The 22,887-nt window shown below is 38.4% G+C and overlaps 1 protein-coding gene across 6 annotated transcripts in view; it reads right to left on the bottom strand.

The window, feature by feature from the left end:
- The window catches only part of CRPPA (CDP-L-ribitol pyrophosphorylase A), a 364,997-nt gene that overhangs the window by 48,508 nt on the left and 293,602 nt on the right, over nt 1-22,887 (bottom strand). Inside the window, exon 9 of one of the 6 annotated variants that reach the window (XM_055589904.1) lies at nt 9,351-10,460. The exons of 3 other annotated variants lie outside the window; for them this stretch is intronic. In XM_055589904.1, coding sequence (XP_055445879.1) covers nt 10,347-10,460 — 114 coding nt within the window. In that variant the 3' untranslated portion in view covers nt 9,351-10,346. Of the gene's footprint in view, nt 1-9,350; nt 10,461-16,953; nt 18,457-22,887 lie in introns of those variants that run through there. 2 more of the 6 variants (XM_055589897.1, XM_055589902.1) reach the window with 2 other exon arrangements.

Below are 22,887 nucleotides of genomic sequence, written 5' to 3' on the forward strand. Positions count from 1 at the left end.
ATATATAATACTTTCTTTCCAGCTTCTAAAAATAACCTGTAAGTTATCCTTACCACTATTAAGTGCTTACACATTAGTTGTCATTTTCTGCCCTAACAAATTAGCAAAAATTTAGTGGCTTAAAACAATACAAATTTATCTTAAGAGTTCTGCAGCTGAGAAGAATAACACAGATGTCACTGGGATAATAGCTCTAGCAGAGAACCCATTTCTGTGCTTTTGACAGCCTCAAGAGGTTACCCACATTCTTTGGCTTGTGGCCCCTTCCATCTCCTAAGCCAGCAATAGCTGGTTAAGTCTTTTTCTCACTTCCTATCATTCTGAAAATTCTGACTCCCTCTTCCACTTACTGAAACATACACATTACCAAATGTAAAATGAGATAGCCAGTGGAGATTTGCTGTTTGACACAGGGAGCTCAAACCCAGTGCTTTGTGACAACCTAGAGGGGTAGGATGGAGTCAGAAATGGGAGAGAGGTTCAACAGGGAGAGGACATACGTATATCAATGGCTGATTCATGTTGATGTATGGCAGAAACCAACATAGTATTATAAAATAATTATCCTCCCATAAAAATAAATTAAAAAAAAAAAACACATTGGGCCCACTCAGATCACTTAGCATGACTTCCCTGCTTGAAGGTCAGCTGATTAGCAATCTGGTTTTCATGCGCAACCTTAATTCACCTTTCCCATTTCAAATATCATATTTACAGGTTGCAGAAGTTAGACCCAGGACATTTGCTGGGGAACCACTATCCTGCTTACTAGAGTCAGCCACAAACTCCTCCTTTATATGCTGTCAATCAGTATCTGTCTTTAGGTTTTTCTACTTAGGACTTCCCTGGTGGTGTAGCAGTAAAGAATCTGCCTGCTACTGCAGGGAACACTGGTTCCTGCTACTGCAGGTTCAGTCCCTGGTCCAGGAAGATCCCACAGGCTGCAGGGCAACCATGCCTCTGTGCCACAACTGCTAAGCTTGTGTGCCACAACTACTGAAGGTCACGTGCTTAGAGCCCATGCTCCACAACAAGAGAAGCCACCGCGACGAGAAACTTGCGCACTGCAACTAGAGAGTAGCCCTCACTTGCTGCAACTAGAGAAAAGCCCATGCGCAGCAATGAATGCTCAGCACAGCCAGGAATACATTAATAAAAAATTGTAAAAGGCATTTCTCTTTAAAGAATGTTTACTAAAGTCTTCAAATAATAGCAAAAGAGTAGATGGTTTGTTTATAGAAAATCGAGGATGAAAGCTTTAAGTGACTCAGTTAAGACCTTCAGCATAACATCATTTCAGAAATGTTAATAGAACACAATGAACAAATTTGAAATCATGAAACTAGGATGATCTAACAGGTGCCATTCCTACCTTCTCTCAAAAAGAAGCAATTCCCTGGCTTCCATAAAAGCATCTGCTTGATGCCTGCCACATTCCTCTCATCTGTCTCCTTTATAAACACCCAAGGATTCACCTTTTAAATTAAGCCTTCTATCAGTAGCCTGATATAAATACACACGGTTACAACATCCCCACAGTCTTTTGTGCGTGACTCTGCCAAGCATAGTTATTAAGACTGATGTCATTTGTGCAGTAGCTGCTTAATGACCTATATTGAAAAATTAATCAAGTAACAGAACTTTGCTTTCAAGAAAAATAAAACATGAATTTTTCTCACCTAAATTAAGTTATACTTTAAGCTCCTTGATGGTCAGAACATGTTTGTCTTAGTGTATATCACAGGTTCCAGCACATAGCATGGATCCAAAAAATAATTGTTCAAAGAATAAATGAAGACGTATTAACATGTACCTTAAGCCTTCTACCGTTTTTGTCCTTACTTGCCTAACAATCTCCTAGAACTCGCATTATATAAATTTTGCTTTAGTTAAAAATCCAACATTCAGTCATAATTTAGAAATATTTACTGAGTGCCAACTATGTGTCAGGCTTGTCAGATTCCTTATTAATACCATGGCAGTTTAGTTCCTGCCTTCATGTCTATAATTTGTGGTCTTTCAGAATTTTCCACCTTAGTTGATGTTGATATCTATTCGATGCTGATATCTGTTCCAAGAATTATTTCTCAATCATCTCAAGCAGAAACGACCTGTCTTTTCCAGTCCTCAATATTGCCTGTTCAACTCACCATTTACACTGCCTCACACAGAAATTATTTATATGAACATTTCATCTCTCCCAGTGCAATTTCTTATAAAGCCCCTTGTAAGTTATTGTACACACACAATAGTTGGACACATGTTTTTCCCTTAAAAGTATAACCTCTACAAAAACTTAGGAAGGATATTTTCTCATTTTCATTGACATAGTTATTTTCTTTTTATCAACAGTGAAATATTTATGAATTTTGGCCAATAGAAAATATTTAGACTGTGATTATAAAGAAAAACTACAGTGCTGTGGGTAAATATACAGTCATTACTTATGTGCAGATAGATAATATTTATTTCAATCACCCCTATATGCCAAAGAAACTACAATACACAAAGTTCTCCTCCAAGGGCCAACCATTACAATCTGTCTATACTAATTTATGTGTTTGGGCTTCCCTGTGGTAAAGAACCCACCTGCCAAGCTGGATATGCGAGTTCAATCCCTGGGTCGGGAACATCCCCTGGAGAAGGAAACGGCAACCCACTCCAGTATTCTTGCCTGGGAAATCCCACGGACAGAGAAGCCTGGTGGGCTGTAGCCCATAGGGAAGCCCCAATACTTTGGCCACCTAATGCAGGGGGCCGACTCATTGGAAAAGACCCTAATGTTGGGTAAGATCAAAGGCAACAGGAGAAGGAGGAAGCAAAGGATAAGATGTTTAGATAGCATCACCAACTCAATGGACAGGAATAACTCCGGAAGGCAGTAAAGGCCAGAGGAAAGTGCTGTGCTGCAGTCCATGGGGTCAAAGAGTGTGACACGACTTAGTGACTGAACGACAACGATGTCTTTCCATTGGCTGACATTTGGAGCAATTGTGATATTACCAAGAGATTTATCCTATTATACCTTCCATCACAAGGAAAGTGAGAGAAAGCCAGTGCAAGATATACAATTAAAGACAGAATTCATGTATACCTATGGCTGATTCATGCCGAGGTTTGACAGAAAACAAAACTCTGTAAAGCAATTATCCTTCAATAAAATAAAATAAAATAAAATAAAACACACACAAAAGACAGAATTCAAAATAAAATTCAAAAAATATATTTTATATGCCAGTTTATGTTTTTCTATAAAGTAAATGGAGATTTATTTGTAATATTTTGTGTTGTTAATACAACAACAGCACAAAAATTTTGCACATGCATGATAGGAAGGAGTGGCCCTTGGTACAGTATGTTTGAGCCTAAAACATTAAGTGACAATAGATGTGTGGGCCAGATTAGGTAGATTGTGCCCAAGAGAATGTGGCCACAGTTGCCAAGTGAAGTAAGACTTGATCTGGAAATAATCGTCACCTCTCACTCCTAAACCTTTCTAATAAGTAACACCATCTCCTCAAGAAAGGGTACTGATGCAGACGTATGGAGTACGCTCAGTTCTTCAAAAAGTGTCTTGCCAACTAACATTTTTAAAATGCTCCCCAAACCTTCTGAAATAAACAAGCCTGCCAAATACAATAAAAACAAAACAAAAAAAAATACAATAAAAACAAAAACAAAAACAAAACAAAACAAAAAAAGTTGATATGCTACAGTAAAACAAGTGGATAAGCAATAAAGTACATGAAAAACATTTCACATCATGCATAGGAGAAAACAATTTCAATGGTAAACAAAAATCAAATGCTGTCTCAGTTAAGTTTTCAAAACATCTAATGTACCCTTTAGGCTTGAGGCAATTTGTATCCAGAAAAATGAATATTGTCTGATAAGGATCAGTAAAACCTCAAATTTATTTTTAAAGTTAACTATTTCCAAGTTTGAAAATTCCTTCTATTTTATTTCATTTATACTTAATCCCCTGGAGAATGGCAACCCACTCCAGTATTCTTGCCTGGAGAATTCCATGGACAGAGCAGCCTGGTGGGCTACAGTCCATGGGGTCAGAAAAAGTTGGACACGACTGAGTGGCTAACATATGAAACCTACATGAAGGAAGAAAATGCCTTAGCTTTTACACTGCCTCTCGATTCCATGAGCTGCCTTTTGTAAGAGTCACTGTAATTGTAATATCATTGCTGTAAACAAAGGAAAATCAATAGCAGATTCAAGTCATAATTTCATACATTAACCATGAAACCAGATTTTAGAAAAACAAAGACGGAATTAAAAATAATTAGTTATATATGGATTCCCTGATAGCTCAGATGGTAAAGAATTCTTCTACAGTACAGGAGACCTGGGTTTGATTCCTAGATTGGAAAGACCCCCTGGAGGAGGGCATGGCAACCCACTCGAGCATTCTTGCCTGGAGAATATCATAGACAGAGGAGCCTGGTGGGGCTACAGTCCATAGGGTCACAAAGAGTCAGACACTTCTGAACAACTAACACATCAACAAATGGATTATTTTACTAACTCGCCAAGAATCAATCATTGGTGATTTGGAAGGAACTGAGTTGATCCACATTCACCTAGGATTAATCCCAGGAATCACTCTTTTTGAATGCTTTCCAGAGAAGCCATGAGTAGCCAGGCTAGGCTCTTGCTAGTAGAGATCACATAGAATGTAAAGGGTTTAACCGAGACAGCAAAAGAGACACTGATGTATAGAACAGTCTTATGGAATCTGTGGGAGAGGGAGAGGGTGGGAAGATTTGGGAGAATGGCATTGAAACATGTAAAATATCATGTATGAAATGAGTTGCCAGTCCAGGTTCGATGCACAATACTGGATGCTTGGGGCTGGTGCACTGGGACGACCCAGAGGGATGGAATGGGGAGGGAGGAGGGAGGAGGGTTCAGGATGGGGAACACATGTATACCTGTGGTGGATTCATTTTGATATTTGGCAAAACTAATACAGTTATGTAAAGTTTAAAAATAAAATAAAATTTAAAAAAATAAAATAAAAAAAAAAGAAAAAAAAAAAAAGAATGTAAAGGGTTTAAATGTTGAAGAAGTGGAAACTTCTCTTTGTATCCTATCCTGCCACAGCACAGAACGATGGCCCCGTCTATGACAGTCTTATAGAATGCAGGATCTAGAACAACATTCTGCAAGGAATGTGCAGGAAACATGCACACATCCTCTTCATGCTATCTATCACCAGTGAAATGACCACCGACAGAGGAATGGATAAAGAAGTGGTGGTACATACAGATACAATGGAATATTGCTCAGCCATTAAAAAGAATGAAATGATGCAGCAACATGGATAGACAGTGAAATTGTCATACTGAGTGATGCAAGTCAGAGAAAGACAAATATATAACATTGCTAATATGTAGAATCTAAAAACTAAAAAAAGACACAAATGAATTCATTCACAAGGACAGAAACAAACCCATATGAACTTACAGTTACTGGGGTGGAAGGAGGGATAGTTAGGGAGTTTGGGATTGACATATACACATTACTATATTTAAAATAAATATCCAACAAGGACTTACAGTATTCAAAAATGGAGATGGGATAAGAGAATGATATAGCTGAGATGAGCCTGGCTGTGTGCTGATAATTCTTAAATCTAATTGATAGATTCATAAGGATTTATTACAGTACTCCTTCTAATTTGTGTATGTTTGAAATTTTCCATAATAATAAAGTTTTTAAAAATTGTATTACTACATGTACAGGCATTGTATCAATACTGAGGAAATCAAGGTCCTTATTTTGTATTCTCCATTTTTTCAAAATTTAGCATTCAGATATAACAGTGTTTTTCATTAAAAAGATAATATGTGGTATCCCTATATACTAAAATAATTTCTTAGGTTACCAGAATATTCATCAATTAAAAATTACAATTAAGTTCTAACTATATCTATAAAAATCATTTGGCCTCCTAAAGAGAAAAATCAAGTATTACTAGAAGCTTATCTCACTTGATAATTCTACATAAGATAAAACAGGTGCTATTTGATGAAGTATTTTATGCCATAACTATGTAAAATCTTGTATACTTAAATATTTTAATAAAATAAGTAAAACAATTTTTAGTGATTATATATTTATCACAAACCGTATGCTACACAATGTCAATGGAATATTTAGGGGACCAGGATTACTTGTTTTATTTCCTCTCAGTTGATGGATACTCAGAAACTTTCTTTTTACTTTAGCACTTCTAAAATTTATTTTAACTAGTCAAACAAAACCTCTCTGTCTATTAAAGATACTGTTAAGATTAATATAAAGACTTTTTGGTGGAGGATGTTGAAGTGATTCTGATGCCAAATCACCATTTTTAAGGATGCTAAATGCCAGGACTAAACCTGCAGGGATCCCTTGACACATTCTGAAAACATGAACCCTGGCTTTTTAATAACTTTTCATCTCATATTGAAAATCTGGTATAAATAAGGAAGCACATTCTGCCATTTTTAGAATTAAAAAAACACCACAAAAGAAAAAAACTATGAATGAGAGTTAGGACTGTCAGTCAGCAAAATTTCCTGAGTGAGCACCACATGCTATAAAAAAATAGTAAGGATCCCATATTCCAATCACTAATAAGAAATAATCAACAAATAGTTGCTTTCTTAAAATTCTGTTAAAGACACAGTTCAAAGAGCGGTACAATAAGATAGTGTAAATGGGATGGGTGTGGTGTCTCAGCACCTACATGAAATTGCCTATTTGTTAATTTGTTGTCCCTTTCAAGAGAGAGAATAGTTTCATTCATAACAAATATAAGACAAAATAACTTCAAAAATTTAAAAATCACCATCTGAAACCATCAACTTGCCAAAACCAAACTTGGGAGCACTCAATTTTTGTTTGCTTTGCTTAATAATCTAGATATATTTCTTGTAGATTTTGAAGGAATAGGCAAAAAATTATAAACTGTATGATTTCTACATAATACATATACACACACATAATGTACACTGTAGTGGGTGCACAGGAAAATAACCACTATCCTGACCACCAAGAGCCTGGTTTTGATTTGTACAGCACTAATATTACCAATTCAATAAAAATCTAATTATATATAATGCTTTATTCAAAATATCTGCAGAAATATTGATTTGGTTTATTAATACTTTGTATATTAAATTATTTTTAAATTTCTAATTAATATATGCATCCTAAGAGAAGGCAATGGCACCCCACTCCAGTACTTTTGCCTGGAAAATCCCATGGACGGAGGAGCCTGGTAGGCTGCAGTCCATGGGGTTGCTAAGAGTCGGACACGACTGAGTGACTTCACTTTCACTCTTCACTTTCACACGCTGGAGAAGGAAATGGCAACCCACTCCAGTGTTCTTGCCTGGAGAATCCCAGGGACGGGGGAGCCTGGTGGGTTGCTGTCTTTGGAGTAGCACAGAGTCAGACACGACTGAAGTGACTTAGCAGCAGCAGCAGCAGAAAGTCTGATGCATTTTTTCAGAAAGAAAACCAGCTTTGTACGTTCTTCTGCATAAATTCTACTCTGTATTTTATGGTGTACTTGTTATTGCCTAAATTCTCAAAATAATTGGATTTTACATATTTAGAAATTCAACATTTAGGGCAAAGGAACACTTCCTTAGTAGCTTGTCTTATTTATGTTTAGTTTTAAGTAAAACAAACAATATACATTTAGGTTTATACACTAGATCTATTAGCCTACCAGAAAGATTTGTTGTCAATTTCTTTTCATAATTTCTTGCCTAAACTACCTGTAAGGTATTTAAACTATTATAATATGAATGTAAGTCAGTGATCAGCAAACTATTAGTGAGTCAGATCTGGCTTTGTGGCCTATTTTTCTTCAATCTATAAGCAGAGAATTATTTTTATATTTTTAAGGGGTTTTAAAATAATGGAAAAGAACATGAGTCAAAGATTGTATGTGACCCATGAAATCTAAACTGTTTACAGTCTGTTCCTTTATTGAGTACATTTGATGACTACTAGTATAAATAATTTCCTATCATTCTTTAAAATTAAAAACCTTATTTAGTCAACTCTCAGAATTTATTTACTGTATAAAGCAAGGCAATCCCCTAGAGAAGGGAATAGCTACCCACTCCAGTACTCTTGCCTGGAGAATCCCATGGACTGAGGAGCCTGGCGGGCTACGGTCCATGGGGCCACATAGAACTGGACTCGACTGAGCGACTGAGCACGCACACACACACAAAGTAATGCAAACCGCAGGCAAATGGCAGGCACAGATGCATCTACCAAGTCATATTTCTTACACTCGCCACACACAAAGGCCCCTAACTTGACCCATGCATCACAGATACCCAGCAGGTGCTACACAAGAGGTCTCACACTGACTTAGTTGTCTTTAAAATGGTCTCTCGTCACTGAAATTATGACAGACATTTTATGGAGGAGGAACAAGAACTTCTGGAAGGTTAAGTGATTTTTATCTAGAAAAAATAAATTGTGTGTAAAATGTGCTAATTAACATTTTCACCTTAAGTAACAATCAGATCAGATCAGATCAGTCGCTCAGTCGTGTCCGACTCGTTGCGACCCCATGAATCGCAGCACACCAGGCCTCCCTGTCCATCACCAACTCCCAGAGTTCACTCAGACTCACGTCCATTGAGTCAATGATGCCATCCAGCCATCTCATCCTCTGTCGTCCCCTTCTCCTCCTGCCCCCAATCCCTCCCAGCATCAGAGTCTTTTCCAATGAGTCAACTCTTCGCATGAGGTGGTCAAAGTACTGGAGTTTCAGCTTTAGCATCATTCCTTCCAAAGAAATCCCGGGGCTGATCTCCTTCAGAATGGACTGGTTGGATCTCCTTGCAGTCCAAGGGACTCTCAAGAGTCTTCTCCAACACCACAGTTCAAAAGCATCAATTCTTCATAACAATATAGCCCCCTAATTTTGAACTTTTCGACTTTCCCCAAGGGATAAATTCAAGGTAGAGGTGAGAAGCAACTGCTGGAATTAAAATGTGGAGCATCACCAATTTCTTCCAGTGTTGTAGTCTAATTTTTTAATTAAAATAATGCCAGTCTGAATTGTATTTTATGTAGCAGAATGCAGACATTTAACCACTCAACTCATAATTATAATTATAGACTTGCATTTGAGACAATCGTATCCGGAAAGCCTTTCATTGAGTAAATTGTTTAAAATTTAATGATATGTGGCTCTCAAGTGATTTATTACATTTAAGTAGTCCAACCACAAGTGGCAATAAATAACTTCATGGGGGTGGTGGCCTGCTGCCCACTACTTGTATTGGGGTGTGCCAAAACCAAATAAAAACAGTATTCAAGGTTTTATTTCCAGAACTTGAATATAAATAAATTTATTGAGCACTGGCTAAATATTATAGTCTTGATTCCCCACATGAATTATATAATGAATGTGAAGGAATGCTTATAAGGAGTGTATCACATCTAAATACTCAGAACAACAAGATTAAACATTGTCATAGGACTGTAAGAGTAAAAAATACATGCCTATATATTAAAATATATAAATAATCACTGATATATCCATTTCTTCTGAGACTCAGTGAGTAGAGTAGAACTAGAGATTACATTTAAAATTTTCTTGTGTTTGAGACTTTCTAACAAAACATGCAAGTGTTTTTAATGCAGTTCTCTTTAATTAACACTGATATTTTACTATTGATTCTTAAAGTTTTTAAAAACACGGTTATTGGTCTTGAATAGTAATGTACTGCTGCATGATGTCCATTGTTCTATTTATTTCTTCTACCAAACCATGGGCCAGCTATTTATATCATACATAATCAACATAAATCAACTGCCACCTCATTTTAATGGTACAAAGATGCCTCCAAATTATATTACTTTAATATCCAAGTGTGTGATGAGAGGACTTATCTCACTGAACAAACTATTGACCAGTTCAGATACTATAGAATTTAAAGTGTTGAGTCACATGATGAGCTCCTTAACAGATGTACAATAGAAACATGATGATAGATTTGGGGGAATTATAATTTAATAAAACCAAACAAAGAAAGAAAGCTGAGGGCCTTAGAATTGATGCTTTTGAACTGTGGTGTTGGAGAAGACTCTTGAGAGTCCCTTGGACTGCAAGGAGATCCAATCAGTCCATCCTAAAGGAGATCAGTCCTGGGTGCTCACTGGAAGGACTGATGAAGCTGAAACTCCAATACTTTGGCCACCTGATGCAAAGAGCTGACTCATTGGAAAAGACCCTGATGTTGGAAAAGATTGAAGGCAGGAGGAGAAGGGGATGACAGAGGATGAGATGGTGGGATGGCATCACCGGCTCAATGGACATGGGTTTGGATGGACTCCTGGAGTTGGTGATGGACAGGGAGGCCTGGCATGCTGTGGTTCATGGAGTCACAAAGAGCTGGACATGACTGAGCGACTGAATTGAACTGAAACAAACAAAAACATAAAGAGAAACAGAAAAGGGTTCTTTAACCTCAGTCTGAGAAGCAATACTCTGCAGGATATGGTAAGAATATGAGGGAATGTCAAAGGGAGGGGGCAACACAAATAAGTGTGATTAAGATCAACATAGATAATGTATACATTTCTTAAAGACTAAAATGTTGTTTTGTCATTAATGAGGCAAATACAAATGAAGCTAAACTCTGTATACTCTCAAGTTACTGAGAAGCAAAAAGTAACCACTACATAATTAAGCTATCTGGAATTAAGAAGGGTGTCTGGGTTAGTTTACTGGAGCTTTGGCCAAGGTTCAGACTCAAAAATAGCTCTAGGGTCAACACTCACTCTCAATTTATTGCACTTGGTTCATCTCAGTAACTGTCTTTGCTCTGTCTGAGTTAGACAAGCTTTGGGCCAGTTTTCCCCACACTTGTACTTTGCAGCCAATTTGTGTGTCTAGGAGGGCAATGGCACCGCACTCCAGTACTCTGGCCTGGAAAATCCCATGGACGGAGGAGCCTGGTGGGCTGTAGTCCATGGGGTTGCGAAGAGTCGGACACGACTGACCGACTTCACTTTCACTTCTCACTTTCACGCATTGGAGAAGGAAATGGCAACCCACTCCAGTGATCTTGCCTGGAGAATCCCAGGGACGGAGGAGTCTGGTGGGCTGCCGTCCACGGGGTCGCACAGAGTCGGACACGACTGAAGCGACTTAGCAGCAGCAGCAGGACAGACATTGGCAGCTTTTTCAAAGGACTGTGCCAAGGGTTTAACATCCTTTCCTGTGGTTTTCGTGAGTGAAGGGAAGAAAACCTAAATATGCTCTTAGTCTTGAGAGTCAAGTCTTGACCACACACAGGATCCTTCTGATGACCTCTGTAACTTCACTTATTCTCCCCACCTCATCCCTCCCACCAGATGCTAGGACTTTATTCAGGCCATCTTAGAAGATGGCAAAGGAACAAAAAGATACAGCATGACTCAGGAATGAATGTATAAAATGACAGGTCTATGTCTAAGAAAATTCCATACTATGTCATGTGGAATATTTTCACTGCCATTAAAAGATGGAAGCTTTATGACAAAAAAATACAGTTCTGATTTTAAATTATCATAACAGTGGGTTTTTAAAAACTTTTTTTGGGTGTCCTAGATCTCTAAGAATCTAATAAAATTTGTGGACCCTGTTGTAGGAATATGCATCAACAGATTCAGGACTTTCTAGGTCATTTGACAGAGTTCATGGATCACCTGAAGTAAGGTCAACAATCGCGATTTAAGAAACTCTGATCTAATTCAATCCTTTAATTGTATAAAGAGTACAATTAAGCTCCAATGAGGTAATATTTTTTGCCTAACACAACATAGCAAGTTAGCAGCAAAGACATACAAGTTTTTGTACTCCAAATCTAATGCCCTGAAGAGACTCATAAATTAATTCTTTTGATAACAAAGACTTCAAAGCAAACCACAGGAAGCTACTGATAAAGAAGAGAAATACTTTGAGTGTTTTTAAGATATGAGGAAATCTTCCAGAGCACATATCCTGTTCTTTTTTTTCCCTTAAAGAGACAAGAAGTGAAATTCATAAACTTGCATTTGTTACTCTGATTTGAAGAAACTGAAGTGAGGAAGATAAGCAAATAGGGTTAAAGAACCCTGAAGGACGGGGCTTCCCAGGAGGCACTAGTGGTATAGAACCCATCTGCCAATGCAGGAGACCTAAGAGACACAGGTTCTATCCCTCGGTCGGGAAGATCCCCTGGAGGAGGGCATGGCAACCCATTCCAGTATTCTTGCCTGGAGAATCTCATGGACAGAGGAGCATGGCGGGCTACAGTCCATAGCGTTGCAAAGAGTGGGACACGCCTGAAGTGACTTAGCACACATGCAAGCACCTGGAAGGTATAAGAGTTGGGAGAAAGTCCTCATATGGAAACTTGATTCTGCACCACGTGTGTATTCATTACGATAAAACCAAGTCATCCTGAACATTATTGTAATTATATTAATCAAAGGACATTAATTAAGATTTTAAAGCAAAACATGCTTCGACTTCCTCTCGCCTAGTGCCCTCCCTAGTTACCATCATCTTCATCTACACTGACTGCGGCTTAAAACCAATCACCCCAGGCTCCTCCCACTCCTTTGGCCCCTCATTCTCTAAGACCCATCAGCTCACCACTATGTGGGTCTCTTGATTCCATCACGTGATGTCCTCTCCATCATTCCTGCACATCTCAAGCTCTAGCCATCTCTTGCCTGGCTTTGCTTTCTTTTCACTTATGTCTCTTTCTACCTCTATTTCTTTCCAATTCACCTACCAAACTACTCTGAAAGAGACCTTTCTATAAAGCAAATCTAATCACATTACTCTCTGACTTGACCCCTTTCAGTGGTTGTTACCTAGAAGCGTCCTTTAAAAACTTTTGTTGAACTTCTGAAATATTTTCTAAGTGCTATATGATAATAACATTTTCATTTTACATGGTTTAAGATAAAAAGAATGCTTAATTATATTATCAAGGTTTATATAAAGAGTTGCATATGTTATATATGTATATATACATAAAGTTATACGTAAAAGTTATCTCATATCATCTTTAAACTCATTTTACACATAGAAAAGGAAGTTCTTGCTACTCTCATTGAAAAAAGATGAATCTTGTTTGTATTGCTGTATATTTATTTAAGAAAACAAGATTTACAGCATATTGCATATTAAAATGTAGAATGAGCTTATTCTATTATATAATGAAAAGTAAATAATACTTATACCCTAAAGTTTGATCTTCGTAATTTTAGCTTAATGAATTAAACCAGTCAATCCTAAAGGAAAACAGTTCTAAATATTCACTGGAAGGACTGATGCTGAAGCTCCCATACTTTGGCCACCTGATGAGAACTGATTCCTTAGAAAAGACCCTAATGCTGGGAAAGACTGAAGGCAGGAGGAGAAGGGCACGACAGCAGATGAGATGGTTGGATGGCATCCCCAACTCAATGGACATGAGTTTGAGAACACTCTGGGAGTTGGTGATGGACAGGAAGCCTGGCGTGCTGCAGTCCTTGGGGTTGCAAAGAGTCAGATACGACCGAGCAACTGCACTGAGCTTAATACATCAGCCAGCTTATTTTTTATGATGGTATGTCTTGTGCTGTTGCTGTTGTTCAGTTGCTGAGTCAAGTCCAACTCTTTCCTGCCCCATGGACTGCAGCACACCAGGCTTTTGTCTCATGCTTAAAAGCTAGGAAGAAAAGAGAAAATATTCCACAATACCATTTGTAAGGACTCCTCTACAGTGATGGAAGTCGGAGGCACACATTCACCTACTTCAAGGGTTTCAGAATCATTAAATGGGTCGTCATGCTGGGTTACCAGCATAGCATCCAAGGTTCATCTGAAGACTCTGCTCCACCTCTGGGTCCTTCACTCTATTTACGTCAACTAATTTGGAGTTCTCCAGACCCATGCCCTCGAATATGCCATTTTTAATTCCTGGAGTATTCCTGATTACCCTTTTAGTAAATGCAGACATTTCCATTCGTCCTTTACAGCCCAGAGTATGGATCATCTATTCTCTGAGGCCTTCTCTGAAGCACTTTGCCCTCGTGCCATCCCTCTGTTACCTGCGTGACACATTGCTGTCACCATTTGCATTCCCTTCTGAACTCTTAATCGCTGGGTAGCATGACACTTACTACCAAACACGGTAGGGGAAATACATATTTATGAATAAATTCATAAATGAATAGTTTATGAAAATAAAGCAACTGGAAAACAGAACAGGTACAGGTAGAAATTTTCTCAAGAAAATGTATTTTTCTTATCTAATGATATACTATTAATTTTCCTTCAAGCTTTTTTGAGGGGTAGGGAGCAGGTGGAGAAGATATCCAACACATGTTACATGAACTTCAGGTATTGTGACTGAGTCTACAACAATACAGATATATCTGGCATAATATTAATGTGGGACAAACCAAAATTTTACTTTTGTAACATCTCTTAGTGAGTGCGATGATGCTCTTAAAACACTGCATTTCTCGCTATACATTCAATTGTATATATGTCTGATATTGCTAGCTGTCTACTAAGGACTTTCTCCCTGCTCCTCAATTATAGTAAAATGTGTCTGAGAAACGGCTTCTGGCTGGAGATTGCATTTCCTAGATCCCTTTGCTACATGTATGTTGCTGTTCAGTCGTCCAGTCGTGTCCGACTCTTTGCAACCCCATGGACTGCAGCACACCAGGCCTCTCTGTCTCTCACCATCTCCCGAAGTTTGCCAAGGTCATGTCTATTGCATTAGTGCATGTATGACCATGTAACTAATCCCTCATTGCTAATGGAACAAAAGCAAGAACAATGTGAGCAACTTCTATTTGACTTGCTTACAGGAAATCTGGCCCAAGGCTTCTGTTCTTTTCTTTTCACTTCTATTTGGAGTTGTTGCAAACACTGACTTTGGAAGTTGGGCCCCCAAAATGGCAGAGGTGCTGCCTGCATGAAATAGAGCTGCTCACACACCTGGAGGAGCCATCTGGACTGTTACCCAAGAGAAAAATAAACTTCTATCTCATTTCAGCCGCTGAATTTGGGATGTGTCAGAGCAGTTTAGAAAACTGCAAGTCTTTGTATGGTTCTACATCTACGATATATGTTTATCCAATTTAAATCAATTCTCAAAGCAGGTCTTTTAAAACTAGCAAATTTAATATTTACAATAAGAAACTCATCTTCTGAACTGCAAACTTTTGGAAAGCAAATTTTATAAAACCTGATCTAAAGAAGCTAGCTTTTCTGTCTACATTTAGAAGTGAATTTGCTGACAAAAATAAACCAACTTTTATGCAAAATGGACATAATAAAATTTCCTGTTATGAGGCCCTACAGAAAGGGAAATACAAAAGTGCTAAGAGAGAGCTATATGGTGAAAACCTCAAATGCTGATGTTTTCCCAAAGTGGCTGGATTCCATTAAAAATTCTGAATTTGAGTATACTTCCTGAATCATTACATAAAACTAGGAAGACTGCCAGTTTCTTTTGTTACATGTGGGATAGTTAATTATTAATGGAATCCTAGTTTCTTGTGAGACAGAACTACGAATATAAATATGAGGTAGAACCATTATTTAAAATCTAGTTTCTGCTGATTTTCATGTTGACTTCAGAATAAAAAGTTTTGGTTTGTTACAATTATACATATTTTATAATTCATTATAGAAATGAACTCTATAGTAAAGTTTCTCTTTGATTTTTATTGCCAAAGGGCGCTCATGGAAAAAAAAAAAAAAAAAGGTCTGTCAGTAAAAATTAATTTCCTGTAGGAAAGTATTCAGAGGGAATTCTGTAGGGCTACAAATAAATAGGGCTTCCCTGGTGGCTCAGACAGTAAAGAATCTGCCTGCAATGCAGGAGACCCGGGATCCATCTCTGGATCAGGAAGATCCCCTGGAGAAGCGAATGGCAACCCACTGAAGTATTCTTGCCTGGAGAATCACATGGAGAAAGGTATAGTTCATGGAGTCACAGAGACCTGGACATGACTAAGTGACTAACACTTTCAGTTTTTCACAAATAAATGGGTAAAGAGATACTTTCTGAACATATATGCATATACAGTATATATATATATATATATGATATATATTATATATACTTATATGAATTCATATACTTATATGAATATATATATAAGTGTGTGTGTGTATGTATATATATATATATATATATATATATATATATATATATTTTCCAATACTTCGGCTACATGATGTGAAGAGCTGACTCACTGGAAAAGACCCTGATGCTGGGAAAGATTGAAGGCAGAAAAAGGGGATGAGAAAGGATGAGATGGGTAGATGGCATCACAAACTCAATGGTCATGAGTTTGAGTAAACTCCAGGAGATGGTGAAGGACAGGGGAGCCTGGTGTTCTATAGTCCATGGGGTCACAAAGAGTCAGATGTGACTGAGTGACTGAACAACAACCATGCCCTGTATATCCCATGACTCTGGATGTACTGGTGCTGTGCAGAAGCCCCTCTCTCTTTTATATCACCGCCTTCTTAACTTCTCCTTAACATCAGCATGGTTTCCCATCATAAAACAAGAAACCTCTACATGGCCAGTCTCCTTCAGGGCCTGCACTTCCTGCCTGCCCTCTTCACAGGTATCATCACTGTCTTCAAATTGCCACGTTCTCATTAGACTTCAGAGAAGGCAATGGCACCCCACTCCAGTACTTTTGCCTGGAAAATCCCATGGACGGAGGAGCCTGGTAGGCTGCAGACCACAGGGTCGCAAAGAGTCAGACACGACTGAGTGACTTCACTTTCACTTTTCACTTTCATGCATTGGAGAAGGAAATGGCAACCCACTCCAGTGTTCTTGCCTGGAGAATCCCAGGGACGGGGGAGCCTGGTGAGCTGCCATCTATGGGGTCGCACAGAGTCAGACACAACTGAAGTGACTTAGCAGCAGCAGCATTAGACTTCATCTTACTGCCATCTGATTTCCTCCTAGACTAACACCATCACAGCCCTTGTCATGGTTACCACGTTCCTACATTTTAAAACAAATGCTTTAAGGTCCTTAGCTTACTTGACACTGTCTGAGAGTCTGAGAATTCCCTGCATTAACCAACTCCATGTACACCACTCACTCTGTAATACATGAACATGGGACAGGGCTTCCATCTACACAGTCACAACCTCATGGTGGCACTTGGAGGTGTGAAACCTAGCGACCTGCCCTTTCCTTTGTGTCTGGTAATGTGAACCAATTCTTCCTTCCTTCGAATGTCCTTTTATCTTAGTGTCTAAAATATCATACTTGCAGCATGGTTACTTCTCAGCCCACATTCCTTTGCCTACCTCTTAAATGTCAACTTCCCTGGGACTCTATTCTAGGCTTTCTGACATTCTATTAAATCTATGGTTTCAATTTCCTACTTATTGATAACGCCTACATTCAAATCCTAAGAGTAATAATGATAATAGATAGTATTTCTGTTACTCTTACATTTCACCATTTTTAATGTGTGTTTTATCATCACAATTGCATGAGGAAAACACTATTTTTATTCCAGTTTCAAAGATGTGGAAAGTTAAGTTCAGAGAGATTTAAGCTAACTGTCCATGGTCGCAGTGCTGTTTGGTGGCAGAGCCAAGGTTTGGACCAGATAATTTGTCCTTCAAGTTTCCTTCGGATGCTGCCAACACTACTGCATACCACCAGACTCAAGCCTATACAATAAGCCTTACTCACACTGCCTCCTGGACTTGATATACTCAGGTATGACCACTGGGTTTTTCTACCTTTGTGTAGCTGATGTTTCAGTATTGACAATCATATGACTGGCTAGGCCGCACATGTAAAGACTTTGGTCAACAGGGAACTTCAACTGAAACCAACTAATCATCCCCTGGCCAAATAAGACCAAGATGAAGGCGACCAAGTTGGAGAAAAGTATGTTCCTACTGCATTTATACAAGTATGGCTTAAATGAAACACAAAACTTAAATACAGACATAATTCTAACTTTTCAAGCAAAAGATTGTGCCTTGGGAAAAATTCATGATGCTATACCTCTGCACAATTATTTACAGAAAATACTTTACATGAAAATGTAAAATACATGTAATCTTCATTTCAGTTAAGAATGTGATTCACTCAGAGATGTCTGAACCATTCAGACCACATACTAACCAATCAGAACATAGCAATACCCAGATCAAAGGCCATTCACAAGGTGAGATATGTATTCGCTCCAACCCTATAAGAAAGTTTTCAAAAGATGTACATTTTAGGTACCACAGATATATGAAAAAGTGACTTATTCATGGTAGCTGCTGCTGCTGCTAAGTCACTTCAGTTGTGTCCGACTCTGTGCGACTCCATAGACGGCAGCCCACCAGGCTCCCCGTCCCTGGGATTCTTCAGGCAAGAACACTGGAGTGGGTCATGGTAGCTGGCAAAACAATAATATTTTACCAATAATAGGTATGCATGTAATAAAGGCAGAAATTCTTATCACTTTATGTTAAATGAGACCAGTGATAATTTGTGCCCTGTGCATAACTTCCACTGAGCTCTGATGCTCTACAGTTCCTTCAGTCTTGAATTCATTATACCCAGAATGGAACTCATCACATGTTCCCTTGAACCTGATGCCCACCTCATGTCAGGACTGCAGTGAAAGACTCCATCATGAAACAGTGGTCCAGTTAGGAACATGATCTTTGGTTTCTCCCTCTTAACAACTTCCAAAATGCTTTTGTAATACAATCTCATGCAATGTTTTGATGAACGCAGTCCTGTGAGGCTGTATTTTATAAATGAAGACATTTATATTGAAAGAGGTTGACTTACCCAAAGCCATAGACCTAATAGTTAAGATGTTTAATTTATGGTACCTCAGTTAATATATTTGTATATATGTTATCAACCAGTCCATTCTAAAGGAGATCAGTCCTGGGTGTTCTTTGAAAGGACTAAAGCTGAAACTCCAATACTTTGGCCACCTCATGTGAAGAGTTGACTCATTGGAAAAGACTCTGATGCTGGGAGGGATTGGGGGCAGGAGGAGAAGGGGATGACAGAGGATGAGATGGCTGGATGGCATCACTGACTCGATGGACGTGAGTCTGGTTGAACTCCGGGAGTTGGTGATGGACAGGGAGGCCTGGCGTGCTGCAATTCATGGGGTTGCAGAGTTGGAAACGACTGAGCAACTGAACTGAACTATCTCATATGATCATTAGAGCATTCCTGTGATTAAACCCTTTCTTCTAAAATGAGGTAATTAAATACAAGGAGAGATTAAGTCAGTCACTATAGAATTGAAGCCAAGATTTGAACTCAAGTCTGTCAGGCTTAAAAAAGAAAGCAAAAATGTTAGTTACTCAGTGGAGTCCAACTCTTTGTGACCCCATGGACAGTAGCCTTCCAGGCTCCTCTGCCCATGGAATTCTCCAAGAATACTGGAGTGGGTTACCGTTTCCTACTCCAGTGAATATTCTTGACCCAGGGAATGAACCCACATCTCCTGCATTGCAGGCAGTTTCTTTACCCTCTGGGGGCCACCAGGGAACACCCATCAGGCTTAAAACCTCCTCTTAATTACTCTTGCCCTCAGTAAATTACAAAGTAGGTGTCTAAATCCAATTTATTATCCCAGTAGGTGATCATCCCACTGACCAGCTGTCCCAGTGATGGGACATTTTCCTTAATTTGGGTCTAATAGCGTTATAATAACAACTGTTATACTTTAGACATTTTTCTTGAAAATGATTTTTAAAACTTTTGTATACACATTTACTTTTACAGAGACCATTAAATCTAAATGATATTTTAGTGACTGAGAAATTTATGATGCATTTCAAAGTTGTACTTATTAAAAGTAATTTTCTATAACAGAGCTGGAGTTTTCTTTATTAAAAAAATACAGAACACAAAGAAAACCTAACAATAACCAGACTCTAGAAACAATAATACTTTCTTTACAATACTTTAATAATTCTGTTTTCTTACCATTTCCTTTCTTGTCTAAAATAAAGATATATAACTTTTCTCTATTCATCTTCTCTCACATTCTCCAAGAAAAACCCAAACATTCTGGATATTTTTAATTAATAAAACTGGTAAATTTTATGCATAGTACATATAAAAAAGGAGAAAGACTGAGAGATTAAATGATCTGTTTAAGTTTTTAAAAAATGGACTAGCAATAGCACTAGGAACATAACATATTTTAATTTGTCTTGCGAACTAAACCCAGAGACTTGGTTTTTGACATCTGGGAAAAAGAACCACATTTCTGAAATATGTTCAGCCTTCGTCAGTTTTAGGAATTAGATCAATGCCATAAACGTATTCTTGCCACAGCAGAGCAACACAAGACTATGCTATAAGCAGCAACTCGATGTATGGAACCATCACACATGGGAAGAAATGATCAATTAACTAACTTCCTATGTTCATTTTGCCAGATGGAATCCACGTGTAAATATACAATTTAAAATAACATTTTTTCCTTAGAAGACACTTAGAAGAAGGTTTTGAAGATGCCGTAGTTGCTTTCTTCTCTCTCTCTCTATCCTTCCTCTCCCAGCCACTCCAGTTAGACTGCTGTAAAAATCACTAGTGCCCAAACATGAAAAGAATGCACAGCTCATGTTGGTAAACTGGCTCAGGTAAACTTCTACAGAGATCCCGCCAGGTGTTCTGGAAGAGTATCCTACAGACTGAGGGATCAGACTTGCCTATCTTTATATTGTATAATCTTTAGGATGAACAATGCCACGAGGTTCTAACTACTTCATCCTCACTCATTTCCTTCGTTTAAAAAGTGCCAAAATCCCACATTACATTTTCTTTAATTGAAAGAAAGTACACCATTTCCCTGATTACATTCTGTCTGAATATGAACACTTTATGGCTCCCCTTCATTCATCACCTCTTAAATATTATAATATCTTTGTTTGTATAAAAATTAAACCTGTGTTTCTATTCAACAGGCTTTGTTAATTACACAAGTACAATCTAAGAAGAAAGATGTAACTGATAAACATTGCTCTGTTTAAATGGTTCTTTTTAATAGCACCAGAGTAGACAGTTGCGTGAGCGTCTCTGACTGTTGTTATAGCCTAAGCCATTTTTAACAAACCACAGATAAAGGAGAATCTACAACTTCTGTGAGTTATCAAATGGTTACAAATATAAGGCCTTCTCAAAAGCCTCCAGTGTTTCTAACTACTGTGCCAAGTTTAAATTCTTTGAACTACTTTTCAGGAGTCACAGCATGGCCTTACTAGGTCTCCACAGTTCTTTGATAGGAACCCACACCCCTTTGCTGAAGGCGTCATGCTCTTTTCCATCTCTTCACCTTTCCCAATACCCTTCTATTTGCCTATTTTTAACATAAAAGTACAGTCCTCAAATGGTTTGTTATCTCTTCAAAGAAAGCTTTCTCCATCTTTTCCAACCTACTTTCATCACCAACCTCTCCACATTTATAGAAAATTTGTAGGACATAACACAAACTGGCATTTATTTATATACTGCTTCCTAGCTGATTGTGTTGACCAAATCAAATCTTTTCATCTGATTTATAGACTCTGAAAGCACAGGAAATGTTATATTTGGGTGGGGAGTGGGGGTGGGGGGGCATTTCCTAACAGATACTGTCTATTCAGTAGGTGATCAATAAACTCAAATATTCTAGGAGATTAAAACATTTTCTGTCCCAGGTTTCCCAAGAAGGGTTATCCAGTCTGGAATACAGGCATGGGGTCCAAATGGCCAAGTCTATTGCTTATCAAGGGCTTCCCTGGTGACTTGGATGGTAAAGAATCTGCCTGCAATGTGGGAGATCCAGGTTTGATCCCTGGGTTGAGAAGATCCCCTGGAGGAGGAAATGGCAACCCACTCCAATATTCTTGCCTGGAAAGTTCCATGGACAGAGGAGGCTGGTGGGCTACAGTCCATGGGATCACAAAGAATTGAACACGACTGAGCATGCAGGTATATGAACTGCTTATCAAGAGGTTTCCATCACTGAGGTCATGTGGTACATGTTGGAAAAGGAATGGGCTAGTGGATATTCCAGGTTTCTACTTACTAGCTGTCTTACATAGGCAAGCAAGTTAATCTCTGAGCCACTGACACCTCTGTATAAAGTCAAGGATGAGAACACTTATATCTCACTGATTTCTTTGTTTCCCTTGAATATCCTGTGCATATTCTGCGTCAAGTCTCTTTCTTCTGCTAAATATTTCTTCCCCATCTCTTTAATCTAGTGCATGTCTATTCTTAAACATCACATTCTCATAGAAGCTTTACTTACTTGCTTATCATTTTGTTTTGTTCAATGACTATATTTTTTGGTTAACTGTACTCTGATAGAAAGGGCTTCTCAGGTGGCACCACTGGTAAAGAACCCGCCAGCCAATGCAGGAGACGTAAGAGATGCAGGTTCGATCTCCAGGTCAGGAAGATCCTCTGGAGAAGGGCATGGCAACCCACTCCGGTATTCTTGCCTGGAGAATCCCAGGGACAGAGGAGCCTGGTGGGCTGCAGTCCACATGGTCGCACAGAGTCAGATATAACTTAAGTGACTTAGCGCACATGCATGCACTCTGATAGAAAGCACAGATTGCATTGTGTAATTCAAACTACATATCCAGTACATTATATAAATAAGCAAACGTTACTTACTCAATAGTTGTTTCCTTTCCACTTTCCTCTTATTATATCTGATTTGTTTGTAGTTTGGATCCTGTAAGTAACTTTTCTCATTCCTTGATGTGCTCTTAGCATTTGACTAATCACCACACAAAAATGTGAAGTGAAGAAACACACACCAAAAATATGCTATTTACATAAAGAAATCAACAAGGTC

Source organism: Bubalus kerabau, chromosome 8, assembly GCF_029407905.1.
Source record: "Bubalus kerabau isolate K-KA32 ecotype Philippines breed swamp buffalo chromosome 8, PCC_UOA_SB_1v2, whole genome shotgun sequence".
Classification (NCBI taxonomy): domain Eukaryota; kingdom Metazoa; phylum Chordata; class Mammalia; order Artiodactyla; family Bovidae; genus Bubalus; species Bubalus kerabau.